The sequence below is a fragment of the Amia ocellicauda genome, chromosome 1, assembly GCF_036373705.1.
Source record: "Amia ocellicauda isolate fAmiCal2 chromosome 1, fAmiCal2.hap1, whole genome shotgun sequence".
NCBI lineage: Eukaryota > Metazoa > Chordata > Actinopteri > Amiiformes > Amiidae > Amia > Amia ocellicauda.
Genome location: NC_089850.1, coordinates 53,802,299 through 53,827,570, shown reverse-complemented (window position 1 = coordinate 53,827,570; position 25,272 = coordinate 53,802,299). Strand labels below are relative to the sequence as shown.

General features: G+C 42.0%; 1 protein-coding gene across 12 annotated transcripts in view; it reads left to right on the top strand.

Moving 5' to 3' along the window:
* LOC136753018 (pleckstrin homology-like domain family B member 1) overlaps positions 1–20,350 on the top strand; it is a 95,434-nt gene extending 75,084 nt beyond the window's left edge. For 6 of the 12 annotated variants that reach the window (XM_066708796.1, XM_066708845.1, XM_066708805.1 and 3 more), the window contains 18 exons: positions 1,652–1,807; positions 2,069–2,179; positions 2,494–2,583; positions 3,287–3,412; positions 4,808–4,921; positions 5,528–5,683; positions 7,573–7,731; positions 8,544–8,660; positions 8,786–8,888; positions 9,345–9,395; positions 10,142–10,430; positions 13,779–13,869; positions 14,007–14,153; positions 14,476–14,695; positions 14,893–14,978; positions 15,631–15,660; positions 16,814–16,849; positions 17,611–20,350. In XM_066708796.1, the coding sequence (XP_066564893.1) occupies positions 1,652–1,807; positions 2,069–2,179; positions 2,494–2,583; positions 3,287–3,412; positions 4,808–4,921; positions 5,528–5,683; positions 7,573–7,731; positions 8,544–8,660; positions 8,786–8,888; positions 9,345–9,395; positions 10,142–10,430; positions 13,779–13,869; positions 14,007–14,153; positions 14,476–14,695; positions 14,893–14,978; positions 15,631–15,660; positions 16,814–16,849; positions 17,611–17,751 (2,223 nt within the window). In that variant the 3' untranslated portion in view covers positions 17,752–20,350. The remainder of the gene's footprint in view (positions 1–1,651; positions 1,808–2,068; positions 2,180–2,493; positions 2,584–3,286; positions 3,413–4,807; positions 4,922–5,527; positions 5,684–7,572; positions 7,732–8,543; positions 8,661–8,785; positions 8,889–9,344; positions 9,396–10,141; positions 10,431–13,778; positions 13,870–14,006; positions 14,154–14,475; positions 14,696–14,892; positions 14,979–15,630; positions 15,661–16,813; positions 16,850–17,610) is intronic. The other 6 variants (XM_066708837.1, XM_066708886.1, XM_066708815.1 and 3 more) reach the window with 5 other exon arrangements.
* Positions 20,351–25,272: the final 4,922 nt, after the last annotated feature.

Genomic DNA, 25,272 nt, shown 5'->3' with positions numbered 1-25,272 from the left:
GTGCACTCTGGGATACACCCTGGGCCAATGGCATGAGGGCTCCAAGTTCCTCTGCATGACTATAGCCTCTGAGAATGGTGCTGTCTTTTGGTTATTTGAATGGTGTTTTTTTTTTCTTCCTTTCTTCATTGACTTTTCTCCTTCCAAAATATGCTTGTAACTACATTGTAACTCTAACAGCTCCTTTAACAATAACAGCTTACTAATCTGTAAAATTAGCTACTTACAGGGTCTCGTGATTTCCTCCTTTTGCTGTCTTTTACATTTTCTCACTTTTCATCTTTGCGGCGTGTTTTTCAGGTGTCATCTGTGGGAACATTAGGGGGAAACGAGCTTATTCCGTCTTTTATTGCTTGTTATAAAAAAAAGTTGTTTCTGTGTTTTCAACTAAAGAAAAGGCAAATAGGCATAATTGGAAGTAGCAAATGGTCAATGCAGCGCCGGTTCAGAACAGACCGAGACCGGTGTGGAGAGGAATGTTGTTTACATTCTCTGAGATAGAGATGCGTTCTGAAATGTGTGCTTTCAGGTGCATTTGTCAAAACAAATGGATTGAAGCTCCTTCAGTCATTTCAAGATCCTGTGCTCTCTGAGTGTGCAGTGTAAGCTCAGTTAGGTGCCCTTTCAGTGACTTCTAATTATGATGTAGTTTTTCTTCAGTAGTTCTCATGAGTGTATAAATACATCTTAACTGACAGACTCATCTTCCTGACAAGTCATTTATTTTATAACCTTTGCAGCTGAAACAACTATTCAAATTAATCCAATTGTGTTTGTAGCAGTAATATACGTACCCCAACAATCATGTTTTTTTTAATAAGGAAAAAAATCTCGATCTTCTAAATCTTGAGAGACACTCCTCTACCAGAGATTATTTCTGTCATGTTAACCAATGTCAATAAGGCCATTCTCCTGTCACATTAAACTGGAAGCTGTGGGGCTGCTGCCCTGCGGAGACCCATTCTTGTGCTTCATTTGCCTAATTGGGAGGCCCTCGAGAAGTGACAAGTGGATGTGTCGTTCAGAATCAGCCCCGGACGAGCCAGTGGAGTGTGCTGCTTAACAAGCACTCGAGTCCCCAGCAGCGCCCGCAGATGGAGTGGTGACTTTGTGCTCCGGTCATGTGACTGTTTTCCCTTTCAGCTGTGCACAATGCAACCTCATAGGGACCTGATGTCAAGGTCCTTAGTATTATAAGAATAGTAATTTGGGAATTTATTCTTGCTGACCGTCTAGTTCCTAGGTGGATTTCCTGTCGGTGTGTCAGCTAAGGGCACCCACAGGCAGACACATTTAGATTGAATTCAGCTGACAACGGAGTTCATCAAAAAGCTTAGCGCAGGTGTATGGCATGTCCTTCTGCCACATAGCACTAGTGTATAGGTGCAGTATCTTTGAGAGATTTCTATAGCGCCATACAGCTGGTGCTATAGAAATTGAATGACAGTCAATATGTTGTATCTCTTGACGTGACTGAGAACATTCTGTGGGCATCCTCTCCCCCTTATGAAGAAGGTTATGTTTTCTAAGCTGATGTTTTGCATCCGGATAGCACAAGGCTGTTTTTATTTTCTGTGTGAAGAACCTGGTAACCATGGATACGCAGAAATCCTCATGGTTGTTATCACTTCCTGTGGTGGGATGGGTGTAGGAGGCAGATGCCCTGGAGTCAGAAACCAAGCGGTTTGAGGACCTGGAGTTCCAGCAGCTGGAAAAAGAGAGCAGCTTGGAGGAGGAGAGGGAGACCATCAGCCAGCAGCTACTGCAGGAGCGGGTGGAGTACCACAACAGTGTGGCCAAGAGAAAGGTAGGTCTAGCAAATTCAAGCACACTTTGATGCTCTAGTCTGTTTATTAGAAATGCTACGTTTTGGCATGTGTACAGTTAATAATCTGTAAAATACAGCTAGTCTGCCCCCTGTCTTCTGTTCTCTTCAAGAAATGACAGTGCTCTACGATCTTTCAATTCAAAATCAGAAATCCTGCTCCCTGATACAAATGGAGGTGTTGCCAGAACCAAAGTAGTTGGAGATCTCTTGTGTAAAAGTCTTGTTTCCTCTGATGTCCAGGAGAAGGTGGCAGCTCTTGAGAATCAGGCCAATCAGCTGGGACTGCAGGCAGCCCAGGAGTGCGAGAAGCTGGCCAAGGACAGGAACATCACTCTACAGCTGCTACACAAGGTATGCCCCCTCCCCTAGGCCCTAGATCTCTTACTCTGTCCATAAACCTTCTCAACATTTTCTTACCCTCTTTCCCTCTCTCACCCTCTTTCCTTGTCTTTCTCTTACTCATTATTTCCATCAGCCTGCCATCTTCCCCTCAATGCATAGTCACCATACTATCCCTGTACTGCAGAGTATCATCACTGGTCATCCTTGCCTTGCCTAGACTTGCAATTCTTTTGTTTTTTTGTGAGGGCATCCTCGCAATATAATCCACCTCTACCCCTACCCCCCACCCCGCCCTCCTTTCACCTGCTGCCTTGTGACTACAGGAGAAGGAGAGGTTGACTACCCTGGAGAGGAGATATCTCACACTGACCGGAGGGAGAAGTTTCCCAAAGAGCTCCAGCACCATGAAGGAGGTGAGAAACGGCTCCCTGCTGGCCTCTGCTGACAGCATAAGAAATTACACCCACTCACACTCACTCAAGCACACACTTGGGGGTAATAGGCTTCTGAACTTCCAACAAAACCATTGGCCGCTCATTTGTTGGATTCTTCTGTGTATATCTCGTTTGATCTAGATCGAGGCAGACTCGGAAGCTATTTCCATTTTAATTGAACTTAAAGCACGGAGCTCTGTTTCATTGCATTCCTGGCATGTTTTTTTTCTTACATTTCTTACGTTTCAAAGATCGATGCTTTGTTTTTTCATAAACTGAAGAATGATTAATAATATACACTTTGAGTTTCGTACTTATTCTTGTTGTTTAATGTGACTTGACACACTTATAAAAATCAGATCCTGCACTGACTGCAACCAAATATAGATGTTCTGTTCTAATACTGTAGTTTGTGCCTGCTGTCAGAGTTAGCATGCCAGATTAACCTGGATCTAACATACCTACATGTGCCCCAGCATGATGCACCTTCCAAAATTTTGGAATATGGTGAATTACACTGGGCTACTTCCCTTCTACAGGGCTGTGTACATAATTTAATTTCCCGACTGTATATTTGTATGAAGCTTCATCAATGAAGCCTCGTAATCAATGCAGCTGATAGCAGCACCTTAGAATGAAGATTCATGGCCATTCCACTTCCTGACTTTTAAACCTTGAACAGGAAGTGCTTCATATCAGCGAGCCAGACCTGTTAGAAGAAGTCCACTCCCAGCATTCCCTTCGGCGACCTGCTGCTTCTTATTTACACACTTCTTCCGCCCCAATCTATCCCAGCAGGGCGCAAGAGGTAACTGAACTAACTGTCACTGCATGCAGCCTGTCAACTGCCCCCGCCCCCCTTTGTTTAAACCACTACCTGGCAAACACGAAACTATCAATAACACAGACAGGGCTGACAAAGTTTTAAGTCTTTTAAGTTGTTTGTATTGTAGCTGTTGTGTACTAAATGATAAGTGTACAATCCTATAGTTGTGTAGTCAGAGCCAGAGAAGATCAGAGAATTCCAACGAGATGTTTCGTTGTTCTTGTTCTTTCCCCATTCTTTCAGAAGATGAGTGGAGGTTACTAACACGCAGCAGTGTAGCAGCCTTGTTTTTAGATTGGATTGTGAATTTGGTAACTCTTGAACAGAGCTTGATACCCTGCCTGTAATGTACCTTCATCAAGAGCTGCACAGTACATTATCAATTTCCTGTGTGACACTCATTCTCGAGCAAAAGCTGTAAGACATTCACTCGAGGAAATCAGCAAAAGCCGGTATCCAAAGCGCCAGTATCTTCCCGATTTTAAGTCAATAAGGATAGTGTAATCTCAAACTATTCTAACTGTTATTCTGTGCTTCAGTAATTCAAAGGGGACTAATTACTCTGGAGATAAGAAAAAAAAGGACTTTGTTGATTTCTTCCAGTCTGATGTAAAAACACGGGAAATGCCCACCAGCCAGTGACTGTTTGCATGATTGATTGTAAAGCCTGTGAGTTTTTGTGACATGTCTGGGGGGAGTGTGTTAGTGTGGGGGTCTCCTCAGTTTGCATGTTGTTTAGCTCCTGTGGATCCACAACTGGATTTCACAATTTCAGTAATTTTGGTGGTGTTGGAAGCATGAGCTGAACTCTGCAAAGATGGAATCTTCTGGAATGACTTATAGTCAGTTTTACTTAGTATCCTCCTCAGGCATTTCCCTAGCTGCCTTGAGCCAGTGTCCTGAAAACTGTCATTGTCATTGATTATTGAGCAATGCCAGTGTCCTTTCCCGCTCTTCTCCCTGTTGCATGTGTGTCTGTAAAGACGTCCCAAGATAAGTTGGTGCTCACCTGCTCGGGACTCTGTTCAGTTCCAAGGGTCATTGTGCACTCTTCCTATTTTGACTGCTATAATCACACGTTGTCCCCGTACACCACATGCACAGTTGACTTGAAACAAAGTATCCATGCACTAAAAAAGCAACACAATAAACTTAAATCCTCATTATATCTTCAAGTCATTATTAAACATTATAAACATATGGGACATTAGTGTGGCCCCGGTGGTGGAAATGGGGTTTCTGCACACTTCCAACTTGTCTTGGTAGAGTGATGTGTGTCAGTTGGTGGTGGTCGGGTGTGTGGGTGTGGGTGTGAGGGGTGAAAACGAACAAACTGATTGCCTCTCATCCTCTGCACGGCCCGGGCTGGGTGCTCAGGAATACATGAAGCTCTCTGACGTGTATAAGATGTACGGGAGTGGTTGCCATGATGCCCAGCTCGCCGCTTCACCGCACTGCCTCTCGCTTGCCGTACCTCCAGCTGCCCGCGAGGTACCTCCCCGCCCCCCATCTCTCTATCTCTCGCTCTCTCTCTCTCTCTCTCTCGCACTTTCTGTCTCTCTCTGTTGAACATCTACTTACTCCCTCTTTGCCCAGCCTCCAGCTACACTAACTCATGCCTGCCTGCTTAGGAAATATTAACAAATGTAACAATTTTTTTCCCATACTTGTAACAGTTGCATCGGCACACTGCTGTAACAGTCAGAGTATTTCAAAGTATTATTATTCTGTACTGACACGTGAAGAGTTGTGTGTCCAAGGCGGATTCATTCTGATTTATTCAAAATCATTTTATATTACACCTCGGTCAACATCTGTCAAGAGTTTTGGTACAAAGGTACCATGCTGGGAACATGTGTCTTTGTTTCTTCCTTAATTTCGTAAAACCCTACTCAACAAAAAGTTGAGAGCTCTCCAATTTCTTTTTTTAATGACCACAATCCATCAAATTTGTTCTTAACATTATTTAATCAGCTTACTTTGCAGACACTAATTTCCTCCTGTTAACATTGATCTTGTTCTCTCTCTCTCTCTCTCTCTCTCTCTCTCCCTGCTTTCTTTCCCATTGCTTCCTGCCTCACTTGTGCCCGTGGGAAGGAGTACGTCACTGTCAGCCAATTAAAAGAGATCTTTGGAATGCCGAAGGTTGAGCCCTCCCCCACCTCTCCCGTCCCGCCATTCCAGTCTGCTCTGTCAGACTCCGCCTTCTCTTGCAACCCCTCTCACGGCTCCTCCCTCTCTCTGTCTGCTGAGGTGTGTCCCCTCCCCTTGCCCCTCCCATTTCTGAGAGGATCCCAAGTATGTTCTGTGTCTACGAACCTTCCTTCATATGGCACTGTGCCTCCCACTTAAGTACAATGAGGGCGGGATTCACACGGCTTTGTAAATCGTATAAATATGCACCTAGGTTCATTTTGTTCTATAGCCCCGTTTTCACTAACCACATTTAGGTACACCTCAGCGTGGCCATTCAAGTCCTGGGCGTTTCCACTAGGGCTCAGCTGCACCTCTGGAGCAGTTATTAATCTACTGTGGAAAAGTGCCACACAGGATCAATAGCTTAGAGCAGAAAGACATTTAAGAGTGTTAGAAAAGATCTTGAAAATCCTGACGTAAAACTAAATCTTAAAACTATTAAAATGTTTAAAACGGAGGCTAGTTTTAATGTGATCAGTCGTATGAAGAAGCGTATATTTTAATCATATTTGTAAGTCCTATACTATACATTAATGGTAATTCAAGTATAGATGCTTTACCAACTGCAAAAATACAAATACAAATATATTTCATGATATAGATGTGTAGTGGCTACACAGAACATATTTAAAACCTTGTGCAATGTATTTAATAATGCAACGCAGTTAATTCTCCCAGAGATAAATAATAAGGGAGAATATCTGGATTCTTTAAATTAAGCTATATTGGCAGTGTTAATCGGATCATGATACAGGGAGAAGTAACACGGTTATTTACGATGTGCTGGTAAACAATATAAACTAGATGAAACGGAAAAAGATACCTCAAAATGAACACTTAATTTTCTAACAATCATATTTTTAAGTGATGTGATTTGTTTTTATATATTGGTTCAATATCTGGTATAATTTATCCTATAAGACTGTATTAGATATCGTAAAAACATTTCAGCTTGAAGTTTATTGCGCTTTAATGTTAGAGGTAATTCAGCCTCCAGTTTAAAACACTAAATCCTGAGTGTCGAGTGTCCCAGACTACGTTTTGACCTTTCGTGTCTCACAGTCACTTCCTAGAGCTGCTGTACCCCACGACAATGAATGGAAGTTTAGGTGCACGGTTACAGCCCGACCTCAACATGGCCAGTGGAAACAGGGGTATAAGACTGCTAGGGGGTACTTTACAAAAATAACTGCTCAGTAACACTATGGCATGCAGTGCTTTGTGAATCCCTGCTCTGTGGCAATGCATCAGTGAAAATATACGTTTAATTGAATGTCTAACGCTGAACGTAGTCTTCGGTTCTGCATCATGTGTTTTCGAAGTGTAACCATCTTACTTGGTTTGTATTAAAGCTGATTAACTTAACCAGTTTAACGAAGTTTAAGTGCTGTTGCGTGTATCTGCAGAAAAACAAACAATTGACAATAGACATCTTTTGTTGTCCCTGTTCCTCAGTTATCAACGATGTGTGTAAAGACATGGATGTATTGAGCACAGAGCAGGTCCAATTGTGATTAGATAACAGTACAATACAGTCAGTCATTGCTCGCCATGATGTAAACAGAAAACATGTCGGAACATCAAGTTATCCAGGGAGTTATTCATAATCTCTCTCAGCAAGTCAAGTTTTTTAGTGCATCTGAGACAGTTTTAGATATGTTGATTCCTCTACCGCCTTTCAAATAGAAAAGCCGACCACATGTGCATTACAAATCATTTTTCATTTTTCCAAGTGGATATTATTTGTGGTTTAATTTCTTCATTAACACAATTTCTCTCTCTCTCTCTCATTCTCTCTTCCTCTGTGTCGTCAACACCTTCTGCCCTTCTCTTCCTCTTCTGGTCTTTCTGTCTCTGTCCCTATCTTGTGTTCTCTCTATCTCCCTTTGCTTGTCCCTCCCTGTCTCTCCATCTCTCCTTGGCCGCTGTCTCTCGTGTGGCGGCAGTCCCGGCCTGACTGGAGTAGGCCGCAGATCCCTGCTCTGGATTTAGAGCGGTGGTACCAAGAGGTCATGGCCGCTGGGGAGGCCGCTCCTCTCTCAGCTAACCAACTCTGCCCTCCTCCTCTTCCAGCTAAGTCTTTCTCAGCTCGCAGGCCAGTGCAGGTAAACTCTAAAGGGTGATCTGTTTCATTTCTCCTCTCTCACTCTATCTCTGTTTCTTTCTTGGTCTGATTTCCTCTGAATAAGTGTATTTCTCCCTCTGCATCCTTCCTGCAGGTTGGGTCCATGTTTGGGGCCTTCTGAACAGTTAAAACAGCGTTGCACATTGGCAGTTTCACATCACTCCCATGCCGTCCATTCATTGTGATTTTCTCAGTTTTCCCAGTAATTATAAAGTATCGGCAGTTTCAGATTGCTGAAACAAATATCGTTTCCTTTCTGTCCGAGTCTGTGTTAATTTAGTTGATTAGTCGAGCCCATTGAATTCTATGGCAGTTGGAATGGTTGGAGGTTTTCTTGTGAAAGCTTCCAGGATGAGATCTATTAAGAGATGGCCCCCTTGTGGTGACTTGTTTTCATGTCTGTTTATCTGCCATGTTTGGGCCGCGTGCGTGTATAGATGTAGACTGATGGGCTTGGTGGTAATTCACAATGAAGAACTGTCTTGGGCTCTGTAAAGCACTCACTCAGTGTTTCTTAACATCAGCTCTGACGTCACTTGATCAGTAGAAAAACATTACACTCGAATGAATATACTTTATAGTCGGTAGACATCTGGGAATTTGAAATCTGAGACTGATTACATCCAGCAAAGGGCTCTGACGAAAGCCCAGTCGAGTCTGTGGTTCTCAGACCAAATCATGCTATTGACCTGAGAATGCTCTTGTCCTGAACATCTCCAGACGAGTCCAAGGGCCTGTTCCCCAGTTGTCCAGTGCCAGGACGACCTCTGACCTCTGTGCTGTCACCCCCAGGTTTATCGCTCAAAGCTAGACAGTGATGGTGGACAGAACGCTCCACGCCCGAAGGCAGGCCATGGCTCCTCCCCGCAGTACAGCGCAGCCACGCTGGGACGTAACACACCCACCAAGGTACAGGACATTGTGGCTGATCTTCACCCTCTCTTCTCCAGGAACACCTTGTGTTTCCACCTGGTTTGAACAGTATCCTCCTCTGTGTTTCACGCTGTGTCCGTGGTCTTCTCCCGCCCCAACAGAGTTCCCTGCTGCTTCCTAACAATACTGGCAGCCTTCCCAGGAACCTAGCTGCCACACTGCAGGACATAGAGACCAAGAGACAGCTGGCCCTGCAACAGAAAGGTAACCCTGGGCTCTGAGCTACTCATTGGGTTGAGGGCTGCAACTGGGGAGTCTGATGGGCTTTATCTCACATCTGAGGAATCTACATAAAAAGCATACATTTTTGCATACATCTTGGTTTAAATCAAGGGTGCAGAATTAGATGTAACACGAAGAAAAGGGCAGGGGAAGTTGATGTATGTTGAATAAATTATAAGGAAACCTCTCTGCTGAAATGGGAATAGTTTTATGATTATTTCAATATTCTTATTCTGTGCCATCTATTGAGCTCACAGATGAAACCACACTTCCATAATGCCTGTAATTTCAAACCACCAATCTCTCTTCAATATGCCCTAGTCAGTGTCCCTCCTTACAGCCTTTCTTTCAATGTAACTGTTCTGTTGTTTTTCTGTCCGTCTGTCTGTCTGTCTGTCCGTGCCTGTTCCTCCTCTGCCATCCTCCTCTGTATCACAGAGCCTCTGCCCACTGTCCCAGAGCCACCCCAAACCGGCGACACCCCCACAGGTAGACCCAGAGCCTGGGAGTGGGTTGTTGTTGGTATCCTCCTCTCTTTTGACCAGCCTTTCCAAGTGAAATACTTTACGCTGTTAAAGACATCACTTGCCCGAAAGGGACTTTGCACGTGTTCCTCTTATGTGACCATCCTTCCTCACTGTCATGCATAGATCTGTTGTGCTGTGCCAACATTTTCAGTAGCAGCATGGGACTGCAGGGTGACAGCGAAATGAAATGAGCATACAGTCAATTAAATAGTTTCCTGCTTGTTTTCATTTCTTACGATACAATTGTTTTTAACTTTTTACATCTTGGTATTCTGAGGGCTTTGGTGATGGTCTACTTGCAATTGGTTTGACTGGACATTTGCGTTGCTTGGGTCAGTGCGCTCGCTGACCCACGAGATACACACATACATGAGTGGCGGTGTTTTTTTGGGCATGTCTGTGTGAGTGTGTTTAGATGGATTGATTCCATTTCGTCCATGCGGACACAGCATTGGGGTTACTGTTTGCTGCATGCGTTTGTGTTAGTGTTAATATTTAGCTTAGTGTGTGCTGTGCGGTGACGCCTGTCACCTCAGTGTGGATTAATGCACAGTTTGACATGGTTAATGTGCCGCTAATAGAGCTTAATAGCAGCTGTTGTCTGCGTGCGAGTCATTGTGTGTGTTGCAGGTGCGGATGTGCACTTTCTGTGTGTGTGGTTGGTCCTGATGCCCGCTTTGCTCCTCTCGCTCTCTCTACCTCCCTCAGGCCAGCAGGTGATTGAGGAGCAGCGGCGGCGCCTGGCAGAGCTGAAGCAGAAGGCTGCAGTGGAGGCGCAGTGCCAGTGGGATGCACTGCACGGCTCCCAAACGCAGCTCAATGCCCCTTTCCCCTCGGCCGGCCCCCCGCCCCTGGTGCATCATTCCATCCTGCACCACCAGCCCCCGTCAGCGGGAGAGAGGCCCTACGACACGCTGAGCCTGGAGAGCTCCGACAGCATGGACACCAGCGTCTCCACAGGCAACAACTCCGCCTGCTCCCCAGACAACATGTCCAGGTCTGTGCCCTAGCGCTTGTAGTGGGAGGTTTATTTAGTTGTTGTTCATTTTGAGTTGGGAGAGTGAGAATCTTTTGGGGTAAATAAAGGATTGTAACATCCAATTATCAACCATTTTTCTTCTGTAGTCGAGTGTAGTTGTGCTGTCAGGATTTAGTCTCCCATTATCCTCCAATCAGTTTGCTATGGGTGTTATCGCTCTGATCCGAGAAATGGTTGGAGATTTGTAACTAAGTAGTATTTAAAATCCTGTTGGCATCAAAGCCTCAAACACTGATTCAGTTTTTTACACAGACACATACTCAACAAAATCATATACAAAAATAACACATAACACACAAACAGTCAATTGCATTAGCACAGACTACAAAGAACACTCCTCTATACCATTCAAACAGCCCTACTTGCCAAACGTGCCACACACGAACAGCTGGGCTTTCCTGTTGAGAAGAGCTTGTACTCCCGCATTCTCCCATCCTGCCCACCACACTCTCAGCAGATCAAAGAGGAGCCCGAAATAATTCACTTAATCTTCTCTAATGACTTGTCTATTATTGTCCGGGTCTTCTGTCAAAACTGTAAACCACAGTCTGGGTGACTGTCACTCTCTAATCACTAAGTCCATCCCATCCCTTGGATGCCTCCACCACCTGCAAATTACAGTGAACAACTGAGGGAGCAGGAGGGTGGGGGAGAGGGAGAGGGAAGGAGGAGAAATCAGAAATCAAAGCAACTCTTCTTTATTCTGCCAAGCATTTCATTCCTGTTTTCCCAATTTACCACTCCGTGAGCTAACATAGAGGGTGGGACCAGCACTTATTATAGCCAAGCTTGATTTTTATGACATGGTTTTGTCAGTTAGTGCAGACTGGATTGTAGCTGCCAGGTGAGTGAGTTTGCTCAGCATGTGTCTCTAGAAACATTCCCTTTAATTGGGAAAAGTGCCTGGATTTTGGTGCATAACAAAGTAGACGCAGCATATTCCTGAATGCACTTGTGGGAATTTGTGTAAGTGCGTGAGGTGTTCAATGTATGTGGGTGTGTGTCTGAAAGCTCAGATGTTTTTTTTGGATGGGTTGTGGATTGCTGGCGTGTCTGGGATTTGGGAGTAAAGTTAACATCTCCAAAACAGGGAGTCAATAGTTTCTGAAATCTATGCCATCTGTCTATGGTGCAGTAATGCAACACACCACATGCAAGCAGATTTTGATTGTTTATATATTAATATCAAACTAACCAGCTCAGATTGTGTTCTATAATGTGGGTGACAATGATGATTACTTATTTATTTCACTGATGTTTTTGTCCAAGTTAACTGGTAGACAAATTATGATTTAATCAAATGAGGCAACACAGGGTTGTTTCACAGCTGTGCTTTTTTAATTTACAATGGCAAATTGTCCTACTGCATTAGCTATTCCTCTGCAGATGTGAGGTGACGAACAGTACAGGCTGTAATCGGTTCCTATGGTATCTGGGACCTGGGATATCTTTGCCCACTGTTTGTGTCTTTCTGCTGAGATTTGTTGAAGGTATTGGAAGTGAGTACTTTGTACATGCAGGGTATTCTGATTTGAATATGACCATAATGTTTAATCTGTTAAGATCAAACTTCAGGCTATTTTATTGTTTTATTAATTGTGTGGTCAGCTGTGCACCAAAGAGCCAGCAAGGTCTATAGTCTGTGGTTGGTCAGTTTGTAATTGTGAACAGTTTTGCAGGGTAATATCCTTGAATTGCTGGTAATCAGAGAGCTCTATAGTTTAGTGTCTGCCCGCTTGCTCTTTCTGTTGGAAATTCCAGAGGGCTGTGTCTTTAATTTGCGAAGTGCACAGGATGTCTTCACTCTTTTCCCTGTATTTGTGAGGATTTTGGTTTGGTTAATTGTCGTGCTGGAGGCTGGATACGGCTGTAATTTAGCCACAGAATGTATTGCAATAATTAGGCCACAGAGAGTGTTTCCTATCTGCAACGGCCTAAATAATAAAATATCTGTTAACTCTAGAGTACGATTACTCACAGGAGAAATAAGCAAATAGGAAAAGACTTGTGCTTCCACGGGAGAACTCAGATCGCACGTTAATCCCATCAGAAACCACATCACACCTCTCTTTGGTGGAAAAAAAGCACATAATTTTTCTGGAGAACAAGATAAATGTTTTATTCAATGAAATCTTCATCACAAAGAACTGGGCATATTAAAATATCGCTGTTCAATTTTAACTGACTGTTTAGCAAGTCCAAGTATTATGGATATTTAGTATTCATCCCAGACTCAGAAATGGAGTTGTACTTATCACAAATGTCATAGAATGGGTGGACGTAAACTATTATTCAGAGAGAAACAAAGAATAGTGCTGATTGTTACCCAGGGTTCATTTTGTCCTCAGTGTCTGTTTGAAAGCTATGCTTTGAGAGAGACAGAGAGGGAATGAGAGATGAGGAACGGGCATGCTTGTGTGCTAGTTACGATAACAGAGTTGTGCATGTTGTAGATGGAAAGTGCAGGGAGGGGTTAGGTGTTTGCATTGACGCATTGAAGCACAGAGAGATAAGAAACCTGACGCTCTCCTTGTCTAAACAAACAGCGACGTACAGAAAGTGGCGTCATGGTCTCCAAGCTGTCGAGGCTCTGGCTTTTTTTATGGTGTGAAGAGCCACCCATCTGTTTGGGCGAGGGGCAAAGAGGAGATAAGAGCGAATGATGTAAAGAGGAAGTAAACATGAGGACAGCGGCACTGGTTTTCATTTCTAATTCAGTTTCGACATCTGGTCTGAGATGAGTACAGCGAGGCTGAATAATGAATGGCTAGAGGAAAAGCACTTGTGTCGCAGCGGGATTCGCATGCCACGAAAAAGTCAGCGTTGAGTTGAACAGAGAGGCAACATGACCGCAGTCACGGCCGTCACCAGTCTGTTCAGCACACACTGGAGCTGCTGCAAGGAGGACACGCGCAGCTCAGAATAGCATGCGAAAGCCACTAGTGGGAAGAATGACTTCTGAGTGAGTTTATGATGTGCATAGAGAGGCTTCAGTGAGTGTAGGGACATGTAGTTCAGACATAGCCTTATGCACAATTCTGAATCTTAACTGTGTAAGACATGGAGAAATAAAATTTAAATAACTTTTAAATGTTGCAATAGGTAGGCCTTAATATGGCAGTAAAAGATCAATTCCAGGAGTAAATAGTGTTTAGAGGCAGGGGAATCTAATCTCTGTTGCAGCTGTAGATCTGTGTGACAGGCTATTTACAGGCCGTTTTCTTGCAGCATCGTCCAAGGTGTTGCAAGGTTGTGCTAAACGAAGGAGCTCGGTTCTCATCCTCTCTCTCTGTCGTTTCCCCACAGTGCCAGTGGGATGGATGCCTTGAAGATTGAGGAGATGGAGAAGATGTTGAAGGAAGCTCAGCTGGAGAAAGCCAGGCTCATTGAGAGCAGGGTGAGTTGCCTGGGCAGCTTGGGTGTGCTGAGGGGGAGGCTGGAGGGTTGGGGTTCCTGGTGTCTCAGGGATTGGGATCTAAATTAGAAGGGCTGTGATTCACTGTCGCCCCCCTCTCTCTCTCTCTGTCTGTGTAGGAGAGGGAGACTGTCGCACGCAGGCAGATGCTGGAGGAGGAGCGGCGGCGGCGGGAGGAGGCTGAGAAGAGGCTACAGGACGAGACAGTGCATCGCCAGCAGCTGGTGGAGAGGGAGGTGAAGATGAGGGAGAAGAACCTCTCTCAGGTCAGTAGGCGTGGCTACAGTGCCCAGTAAATTCCGTGTTGCTTTTCTACGCGACCTAAATCACTTTTAGAACTGCATGGGCCTAACTTGACGTTTTGGAGTCTGTTCAAGCCTAAAATGTGGTAGGTTTTTAATTGATTATTTCCAGCAGGAAATTATTTAATTAAAAAAAAAAAAAAGATCTGACAATAATGTGAAATATTCCAGGGAAGATTGGTAGCAAGACTTGGCCACCAAGCCAAGAGCTGTGTTCCCAGATCTCAGGAAGTCCATATCATGGTGTTTGTCCCGAATCGTCACCGTTACCTCTTGCCCTGCTCAGGCCCGGCCCATGACTCGCTACCTGCCCATCCGCAAGGAGGAGTTCGACCTGCGCACACACATAGAGTCTTCGGGGCACAGCGTGGACACCTGCTACCAGGTCATCCTCACCGAGAAGATGTGCAAGGGGTACCTGGTCAAGATGGGCGGCAAGATCAAGTCCTGGAAGAAGCGCTGGTTCGTCTTCGACCGCCTCAAGAGGACATTCTCCTATTACGTAGGTAAGGTTGAGACGGGTCTTTGAAGTCCTTCTGCCTGGTGCTTATTGATAGGTCTTGAGTGGGAGGTATGTCTTTGCTTCATTCGTGGTTTATTTTAGCTCATATAGAGATTAATATTAGTAGTTTGTTGGTCATTTGATTTATCCTGGCCCTTGAAGTGTAGACCTAACAGTGACTGTGTTTCTCTCTCCCTCCAGACAAACATGAGACCAAACTGAAAGGCGTCATCTACTTCCAAGCCATTGAGGAAGTTTACTATGATCACCTCCGCAGTGCAACTAAGGTATGTCTTATCAATGTGTCCTTTTGGCCTGTGCTTAAGCTGGGCTGGTCCTGTCAATCAGACTTGAGCATTTACAGTTCAGCATTGTCAGAAATCTCATGTCCAGTATGTATATATCCGGGACATGACTAGTCCCTAAAAACCAAGCATTCCTAAATCTTCTCTCACAGTTATAAGAACATACGAAAGTTTACAATCGAGAGGAGGCCATTTGACCCATCATGCTCGTTTGGTGTCCATTAGTAACTAAGTGATCCAAGGATCCTATCCAGTCTATTTTTAAATGTTCCCAAATTTTCAGCTTCAGCCACATCGCTGGGGAGTTTGTTCAGATTGTGACAACTCTCTGTGTGAAGAAGTGTCTCCTGTTTTCTGTTATGATGCAGAAAGTATAATATTGTCATTCAGCCCACTCTCCAAATCATTTTAGAAATCTGTATTTACATTTTATTACTGTTATCATAATTGTGTTCATAATTTGTTAAGCATATTTTATTTCATATTACCATTATTTTGTTACCGTGCTGCTTTTAATTTATCACTACCTTTTATAATGGCTTTCATTTATGTGTCTTTCTTTCTATCATTCTTTATCTCTTTTGTTTTTTTCCTCTCTTCATTCATTCATTACCTTGACTGCCTGGCTTCACAGAAAGGATTTTTCAACCTGAATTTGGCCAATGTATGTATCACGTTGTCTGAAAGACCGCACATAACAAAGCAATGCTAAGCCGCACTCAATAAGTCAGTCCGCCGGAGAAACGTTCTGATTCTTCCATTGAGGAGAAACGGAAAGATTTTAAAGCCAGCGTTGCGTGGAGGAAATACAATCACAGAATAGTGTTTTCTGTAGTTCGTGTTCCTCTCCATTTATAACCCGTTTAAGACGTTTTTTCTGGGCCATTTTGGACACGTGATGTGCTGGCATTGCTTTGAAACTGTGATCTTGTTTAGGTCTTGTGTTTTTCTGTCCATCCCTGTCCAGTGTGTCATATCTTCTGTGATGGATATCTATCTACATCTGTGGGCAAAAGCCTTTAAATGTATTGGTTAGATCAGAAATAGAACATTGCTTCCCTTCTCGGATTAAGCACTAGTCAGTAAGGTTTTAGGATGAGGGGAAACCTAAACCAGGCCTTGTGCTTCCCAGGCTTTCCTTGCCATCTCTGTGGCTCTCCGTATGCCACCCTTCTATGTTAGAAACGCCATACATGCACGGTTTCGAGATTCCCCAGGACTTAATCAGTGCTGTTTTTGAGGCTTACTGCTAGTTGAATCAGACCTGGCATATTAACGGTATACCTGTGGGTAAAGGGTGACGTGCTCTTGCTGCACTGTGTTTCAGTCGTGAATGACAGGGGAAAATAACACACTTCCCCCACACACTCCAGTCTAGATCCACAAGTTGTGCTGTAAGTTTCAAGTTTACTGATGTTGTGCTTGACTGAATGACAAATTAAGCAATATAAATATTAAGCATCCCACCCCAACAGCATATTGGATTTCATATTAAATGCTCTCTGCTAATGTAGTGTGCTTTTCCTTTTTTTTTCAGTCAACATTAATTATTCAATTAGTTGAAAGCGTCAGTTCCGAATTTGGATGTCAGTCGTGTTTTTAGATGGTAGCTTGGAATACGACACATGCATATGACAGTACCTCCTCAGCTAAATACCGCACAACAATTAATTGAAGGCTGTAGTCTTGGGTTAAGTTGGTGGGGACTCGACTCTCTGATACTGTAGAGCTAGCTGTGTTGCGTGTGCAGTGTGTTGTCTGTGGGTGGCTGTGACATCTCTCTGTAGTTTCACTGTCTAACCTGTTTCCCTTGGCAGATCTCAGAGCTGCTCCCACCTCAGTTTCGGAGAGAGGTGTGTGTAAAACACCATTCCCGGCAGTGTAGCTCGGGGTCATAGTGACGAGTGAACTGTGCATTTGCGTGCTGTGATGTTTCTTGGCGTTTGCGACTTGTTTACTGTGTTATTGAAAGGAGAGAATGCTCTAGGTTTCGCTGTGGAATTCAAAGAGAGTCAAAGATAAATGTATGAATCATTGTTATTACAAAAAAGGAGTGTATATATCATTTAAAATGCAAGAGCATGTGTTTTTGTTTTGTTTGTGACTTTTGTGTTGTCCTGATTTTTAAATTGCTGTGGTTCAGAGTGTACAGTAAGAACAGGCCGCTGCCAAGTCTGCACCACCTGCGTGTGCCGGACTGGCGCTCGGTTGGTACCTGGTGTGATGTATGTGTCCTTCCTTACAAGCAGGCTTGCGGGGCAGACTGGCAAAATGCGTGTTGGGAACTGAAGTCTTTCAGTTTGGCTTATCCTCGCTCTCTCTCTCTCTCTCTCTCTCGCTCTCTCTCTGTATTGCATCCACAGAGAAGTTCAGAAATGCACAAGCATTTGGCAGTTAATGAATAGCTACAGTGGCATGTTACTAAGGCAACAAAGGACTGTTCGTTTTTTATTTTTTGATGAAGACGTTTGGGTTGCTACTGTATTTGCACGTGCAGTTAACTTCTCCACCCAAGTTAAATGAGCTGTGGAATTGTAACGCTGACCAGGGAACAGGCTCGGGCCGAATGTGGCTTGAGCCCGGGCTAATGGACACTTTGTTCTCTCAATTTCAGAGCCCAAACCCCTCGCTGACCTTCTGTGTGAAGACCCACGACAGACTCTACTACATGGTGGCCCCCTCTGCGGAGGCCATGCGCATCTGGATGGACGTCATTGTAACAGGCGCCGAGGGTTACACGCAGTTCATGAACTGAGCCGGAAGTGGGGGGAGCCCAGTACGAACCAGTGTCAACCAGTGCACGCCCAGCGGGGGATTCTGTTTCAGCAGGGAGATACCTGACGGTGACTTAACACTGCTCTCAGATTCAGGGCCAAATTCTGGATGGGTTGTCTTTTTTTTTTTATATATATTTTTAATATTATCTTTACACAATGAATTACTAGAGACTTGTTTTTTGTAATCATCCATGCTCCTTTTCTATCGGCTTGCCTGGATCGAAAATGGAGAATCAGTTACGGAAGCTGAAGAAACACACACACACAAATTCACAGAATAAAATGCAATCCAGGCTTTGTGGCTAAAAGCTAGGCCTCGGTCCTGGTGCCAGTGGAGAAATACTGTTTGATCCGGTAACGGTCTGTCTCAAGAAAAGGACCCATTTTGAGTGGCAGTGTTCTTGTATTGTTTTCTTCTTTTATAAGTTTGTTGGTGATCAATTATTTAAACTTTTTTTCTTATACAAAAACTGGGATATAGCCAAATGACAATTATACTCAAGTATCTGGATGGTGTTTAGGCAGATAGACAGAAAACACAAAAATTGATCTGTTGCCAAATCTTGGACTCCATTGTGTTTTACCGTATCGTTCACAAACCTGCAATTTCAATTTTGATCTTTTTCTTTTTTATAAAAGCCAACTGTTTTTACTGGGGGGGAGAATAAAAACAAACAAACAAAACAAACATCCTGTGTGTTTGAAAAGCAGGACGATGACATCTACCAAAGCAGGCACGACCTCAGGGATGTGCCATTTACCCTGTCCTGTTTTTTTGACGTATGGAGATTGGCTCCTATGGAATACTGAACGGATTAGCGTGTCGGAGAACACTGTGTCAATCTGCAAATGTTGCCAAGAGTAAAAAATACCCACAGGGTGCACACACACACACACACACACACTTTACATTAAGCACACCCTGACACAGAAAAAGGGTCAGCGTGCCAAGTTGCCATCCCAAGACAAAGAGACTTAGTCCCCCAAACTGGCACAGTCCCTCCATCTTATCACTGCCAGCCTGAGCAGCAGTAGGGTAGTGCACGGCTCTTTTCACAGACCCAATCAAACGATGACAGAATGGTACCGGACTGTGTTGTCACCACCCGGGAGAGATCTCTGCTGGACCCTCTTGGAAATCTGTGCCTTGATATTCAACACTCCAGGGAATTTTTGACTGTAAAACTTGTGGAAAGCTTGCTGGAATTATGATGTGTATGTATATAAATATATATTTCTTTTTTTTTTTTTTTATATAGTAAAATTGTTATTCTGTTGACGACTTTGAACAGAGGGATAAATATGGGCTTCTTGGGTTTGGTTAAAAAATATTCGGACTACTATCAAAATAATAGTGCAATATCAAACCTCTATCTACCCCTCGATTGTGTTTTATCAGCAGTGGTACCTAACGGCCCGAGCACACTGCGGTACAGATGACGATCTGGGCATAAAGGGACTTTGTCCAGCTTGTTCAGTTTAACTCCCACCCTTCCCCTAAATACTGAAACCAACCTTCACAGTATATGACTAAATATGTACATTTATAAGTGTGTTTTACACGGCGCGCAAAGAATATTTTAATCGAGCCAGAGCCTGCAATTTCTCTGTTCAAACAATCCTTTGGGGACATTTGACTGTTTCGATTTTTTGTGTGTAAAAAGCCAATGAGTATTTCTAGTTTTAATTCTTCATCAACCTGTGAATTCAAGATGAATTCGTCTCCAAAAAGAAAGAAGAACAGAATACAAATTTATAACCATGTGCTTGACTAACTCAAGTTATCACTAACTCGATCAGAGCGGAATAGACCAGTTATAAAAGAAGCAATGAATAAATACCTTCTATTTTGTTCCTGCCGCTCGTTGCCTGGATGCGTATGCAGATGCATATTTGAGATTACAGGAAGAAGGGGCTCGCTCTTGGTAATTGTAGTTTTTGTAAACTACATTGCTGGTGAGCTCTGAAGACAGTTCTTGTTTTGGTCTGACACTCACAAGCCTTTAAACTCAGTCCGTTAAAAAGGTTCAGAACAATTTGTGCATTTCCAGTTCATTAAAGGTAGACAAATTAAAGTGTTTAAGGATTGTGAAAGTGTTGTGGAATGGTCAGAATCAAAATGTGTGTAATCTTCCTTATTTAAGCTGTAAATGGCCATGATGCATTACCAGAAGTATTTATTTGCATTATTTTGGTATTGTTTTGTTGTAGCTCTGTACTACGTTTGCACGAATTCCAGTGCCTCTCTCTGACTTCCCCTCTGAAAGATGTACAGGGAGTCTGTTCCTGTCCCTCTTCTCTCTCTCTCTCTCTCTCTCTCTCTCTCTCTCTCTCTCTCTCTCTCTCTCTCTCCTCATGCAGTGTGCTGTGCCGGCCACAGGGGGGCACCACCTTTCCAGCCCTTCACACTCGCACAGAGACAGCTGGTCCCAATGCACAGCCTCCACACTGTTCATCCTTTCATCACCTCATCACCCTGGACCATGTCATGTCTATGGTACCTACTCTGCTAAAGGCAGTGCTGTTATGTATGGACAATATGGATTTTATCAGGTCTATTAAAAATCTGAAAAAGAACTTTGTCTCTTTTGCTTCTGTCACTACTCTTTAGTGTTTATCCAGATGATTTTGCCTCAGGTTTAGAATTATTGACCATCAGTTCACAGGGTGCTTTTTACTTACTTATTTAGGCCAAAGATTCCTTTCTTCTCTGTAGTCTTACAGTTAAAGAAGCTATAAGTACATACACATCACAGAGAATCTAGTTCAAATGTACATTGTTCCTAGCATTATCCCAATGAACCAGTGATTGAAAGACAGCCTCTTGCAACATATATATAGGAAAAAAAGTTTTAATGTTTGCATTGTTCACTGAAACAGACTTTAGTTTTCAGGAGGATAAAACAATTTTTGAAGTTCAGATTAATTGTATCTAGTATATTCATTGTGTTTACAGTAAATATGTATGGGATGCTTTGGTTAGAATCATGAAGATTAAATGTTTTTAAGTAGAATGAGAGATTTAACTCAATACTAACACAAATAGGGAATACTTCCCTAAAAATCTTATAAATAAATCCTAATTAAATGTAACTATACTTCTTATTGTCCACATTTTTGAAGCAGGACAAAGATTCCTTAATTAATTTCTGGGTCTTTTTTTTCCTGTTTTATTTGCATAATATGTTATGGTCCGGCCTCTGATTGGCTGAAATATATTAGAATAAGAAATTTCTGAGAAGCCCTCTGATTGGCTGATGGAAAAAAAATGTATTCAATGAGCCTTATAAAGGTAAACAGGTGGAGTTTAGCTTGATTTAAATAATTAGGGAGGAGAATATGCAAGTTGTGCAAACATTTAATTATTATTGGCTCATTAAGGCCTGATCATGCAAAAACATTGCTGTGACAAGGTTTTGATCAGGCATGTGCTGGACACCAAACATGCATTTCATGACTTCTGGAGCATTTTACACAATTATTTTAATATATTTGGTGTCTTTGCGATTTGTACAATTTTTTTTTAAAGGTGTTATTTCCAAAAATGATTGACCGATTTTGATGCTGGCCTTTAGGTTGGTCCACCAATTTGTGGTCCTTTTGGGGCCCTTCTTGACCAAAATATCAGGATTTACCTCATCATGTGACTGAAACTAACCAATCATTGACTCTATAGTGAAGGTGCCATTGTTCAAAATGAAATGGTGAGTCTGCTTAGTTTTTTCTTTAATTTCTATTTTTTTGTTTCAAAGTCCTGAAACACCAACATTCAACATCCAAAGTTTATCAGGAGGAATAAATTCTGGATTCAGATCATGAATGCTCACCCATTTCCATCTGGAAATATAGTTTTGTGAAAGCATCTTTCTTTAAATTGATTATTAATAAAGTCCTAATTTACATTCATTTATTGAAAAAGACTTGTTATTATAACCATGCACTGTATGAGTTGAATTTGGATTAACACAATTTTCAGTACTAGAACTGGTCAGTGTGGCTATAGTTTTAAAGTTAAATGATAATTTTTATGTGGACTTCAATCTTTAACTCTAATTGTGTTACAAGATATTTATGCAGTAGTTACATGCACCAAGATGGGTAATTTAAAAATTTGCAGTACAACCTGCATATGATGATAAAGGAAGGGAATTTTGAATGGGGTTCCCAAACCCATCCTGAAGCCCCCCAAGCCCTGCGGTTTTTAGTTCCAGATTATACTTGCAACAATGCAATGTATGGTTAGCGTAATTAAGAGCTCAGCTGGAACAACCAATAAGGCAGGGGGTCCTCCCAGGCCTGTTTGGTAATCCCTGTCCAATAGTGGATTGTAATACTTGAACGTAGTAGAAATTGGATAATTGGTCTCTGGGGAAAACATGCAGATGACCTTTATGATTAATGGGAACTAGCCAGTCACCGTGAATGTTAGGACTCCTTGCTCAACATGTGTAACCTGTATGCTTGGTTGACTGCAGCTTCCCCAAATCAGCCTTATTAGGCATGGGTGCAGTTGCTCTATTCTTTAATTCACTCTGCAGTAAACCAAGGCATAGTCATAACATCTGCCTGGACAACCTTTATTTCATGACTAGTTACACAGTCCCTAAGTAAAGCAGGAAGAGGTTTATTTAAAGAAAACAGTTAATTAGTGGTCAGTGCTCACTATGTGGGGACAGCATGCTGACCAGCCCACTTCGGTACAGGAGTCTGCAGCTTTCCTGGGAAAGAAACGTTATTAAATTGAGCATTGAAAGTACAAATTAATAGAACACTGCAAATGTATGAATTATCCCTCTCAAAAGGAATGTGTACATATTGTGATTTGGAATTGGACAGTTATGCAAATTAGTACTAATGACCTTGGTAACTACCACACCCCAAACAAACACCTGGAGCTGCATTCAGAGGCTGCTTTCCACCATAGTGAATTGGGCAGTACAGATTTAGAGGGCAGTTGGAAGTGGAAACTATTCTAGCCTAAATGAAGTGTCCAGTTTCATTAACCAGATATACACATTTTAAAATCATTCAAAATGGGTTGACTTTCATAGATTGAGAGTTACTTACCTTGAAATGGAAAGTAACTGGTTTCCAGTTCACTGACTCACATTACAGAAGGATTTCACAACTCTGGTGAGAAATAGATGTGAACATGAAATTTCCATTACTTGTACTAAAATTTTAATTGATTACACCAAGAGTCTCATTTATCAAATAAAGCTTTGGATGTTGCAGATATTTCAAATTCTCACTAAGAGGAAACGCACAAAAATATAAGCATATACATTTTAGCAATAGATATTGTGGCGTAACCCATAAGACATACATACCTCCCTTCCAAGGCATGGGGAAGAAACTTTTGGCACTTACTTATATACCTTTGGCTGCAAAAGTGCCTGATTGAACAAATTTTTCCAATGACATAAAATGCTCTAATAATTCACTGTATATTTGTTAAATAAATATGTATTAAACCAGACTGTGTTTAGATATGTTTTGTTGTTCTGAATGCTAACAGTTTTCAAACAGGAGAAGGTGTCCTTAGACAATTCCAGGGTCCTTTGGTTAATTTGCATGAATTAATATGGATGTATTAAAATATATTCGAATATGAGGTTCCTGAGAAGCCCTCTGATTGGCTGATGATACAATAATGTATTTAATGAGAGCCTTATAAAGGTAATAAGGTGGAGTTTCAATAATTAGGGGGAGAATATGTGTTTTTTAAACTGATTTAAATAATTAGGGAGGAGAATATGCACTTTTCAAACTAAGTTAAATAATTAGTGAGGAGAATATGCGTGTTGTGGATACATTTAAATATTGTGGCCTCATTAAGGTCTGATTATGCAAAAAATTGCTGTGACAAGGTTTTAATCAGGCATGTGCTGGACACCAAATATGCATTTCATGACTTCTGGAGCATTTTACACAATGATTTTAATATATTTTGTGTCTTTGTGATTTGCACTATTTTTTAAAGGTGTTATTTCCAAAAAATGATTGACCGATTTTGATGCTGGCCTTTAGGTTGGTCCAACCATTTTGGGTCCTTTTGGGGCCCTTCTTGACCAAAATATCAGGATGTACCTCATCATGTGACTGAAATTAACCAATCAATGCCCTTGTGGTGATTTTGTTTCCATGGTAATGGAGCCATCTTTCACAAAAAAATGAAATTTGTATTTCTCAGGTTTTTATATGATGAATAAACTATTTTTCTTTGAAAGTCTACAATATATGAAATAGTTAAAATTAGTCTAAATGCAATTTGTCATTGTATTTGGTATATTCCATCTTCTGAAACACTTTAAACTTAAAATAATTATATATTCGCATTTGCACATCTACACTTTGCACAGCTACACGCATTGTTTTCACTAACTCTTGCATGAATGTGAAGCACTCAGTTTAATTCAAATAACTGTATAAGTAATTGTTTCATTGGAAGTAGACTCCAAATAATGTATTTTATAACAATCAATGAATGAAAACAAATCTTGTTGGGGAGAAAACTAAATCTGTCTTATATCATTATCATCTTATTCTCCCACAACAACCCTGATGAGAATTGTTGATAATCTTGTTAATTAATGATGGGTATCTTATTAGGGATATATTTTTCTTTGTGCTGGAGTAACACATGTGGAAAGCCTTTATTGACTTACTACAGTAGTTTTTTATTGAACTGTTGTCATTATTTAAAGGGGGAAGAGTCAGAAACACAATGAATAATGAGTGCTTTATTAAGATACATCAGAAATCATTTTCATTATAGGACTCCACTCTTCTGAACCAGAGAGAGGGGCCAGTCCACCCTGTGTGCAGGTGTCAGGTAGGCGTGGGGGAGACGGAGAAATCAGTGTGGCATTAATGTGAACTATAAACACACAAGCTTTTTGTACATGAACATTCTCTCTTTTTTTATTGAAAAAAAAGAGAATAATTTGTTTATTTTACCATGATGTAGAAGATTATTGAATAGCCATTTAATGTTGTGAAGTGTTATCACAGGCCTGGTTTCTTCCCCTCCTAATTCCTCCTCGAGGCTCTGATTCAGGTTCTATTTTAGGTTACAATGTAATATACTGGAGAGAAGTTAGTAACTTTCACCATCTCAAACCCAATAGTAGTAGTAAAGTCAAAACAGATCTATATCTACCTCTTAAAATGTTCTTTTAGTAAATGTTCATGGTGCATAAAACAATTATTCTGAGGGTGTTTTCTGGGCGTGACAGGGTGATAGTGATTGAGGTGACTGACACTGAAGAACAGCTGTGTAAGTTTGTATTGATGAATCAGTATTTGCTACAAACGAGGGAAACCAATTCACCTGCTAAGAGAATGCTTTAAATCCTCGGTTTGCTTTGTCTGGATTTATACCTAGATAAATTAAAGTAGATCCCTTGTTTCTTTAAGCAGCACAGACTCTTATAGCCAAATTGTTAATACTTTCTTCCCCTTTATGTTTTTCTTTCCTTTAGATGATGTCAATTACA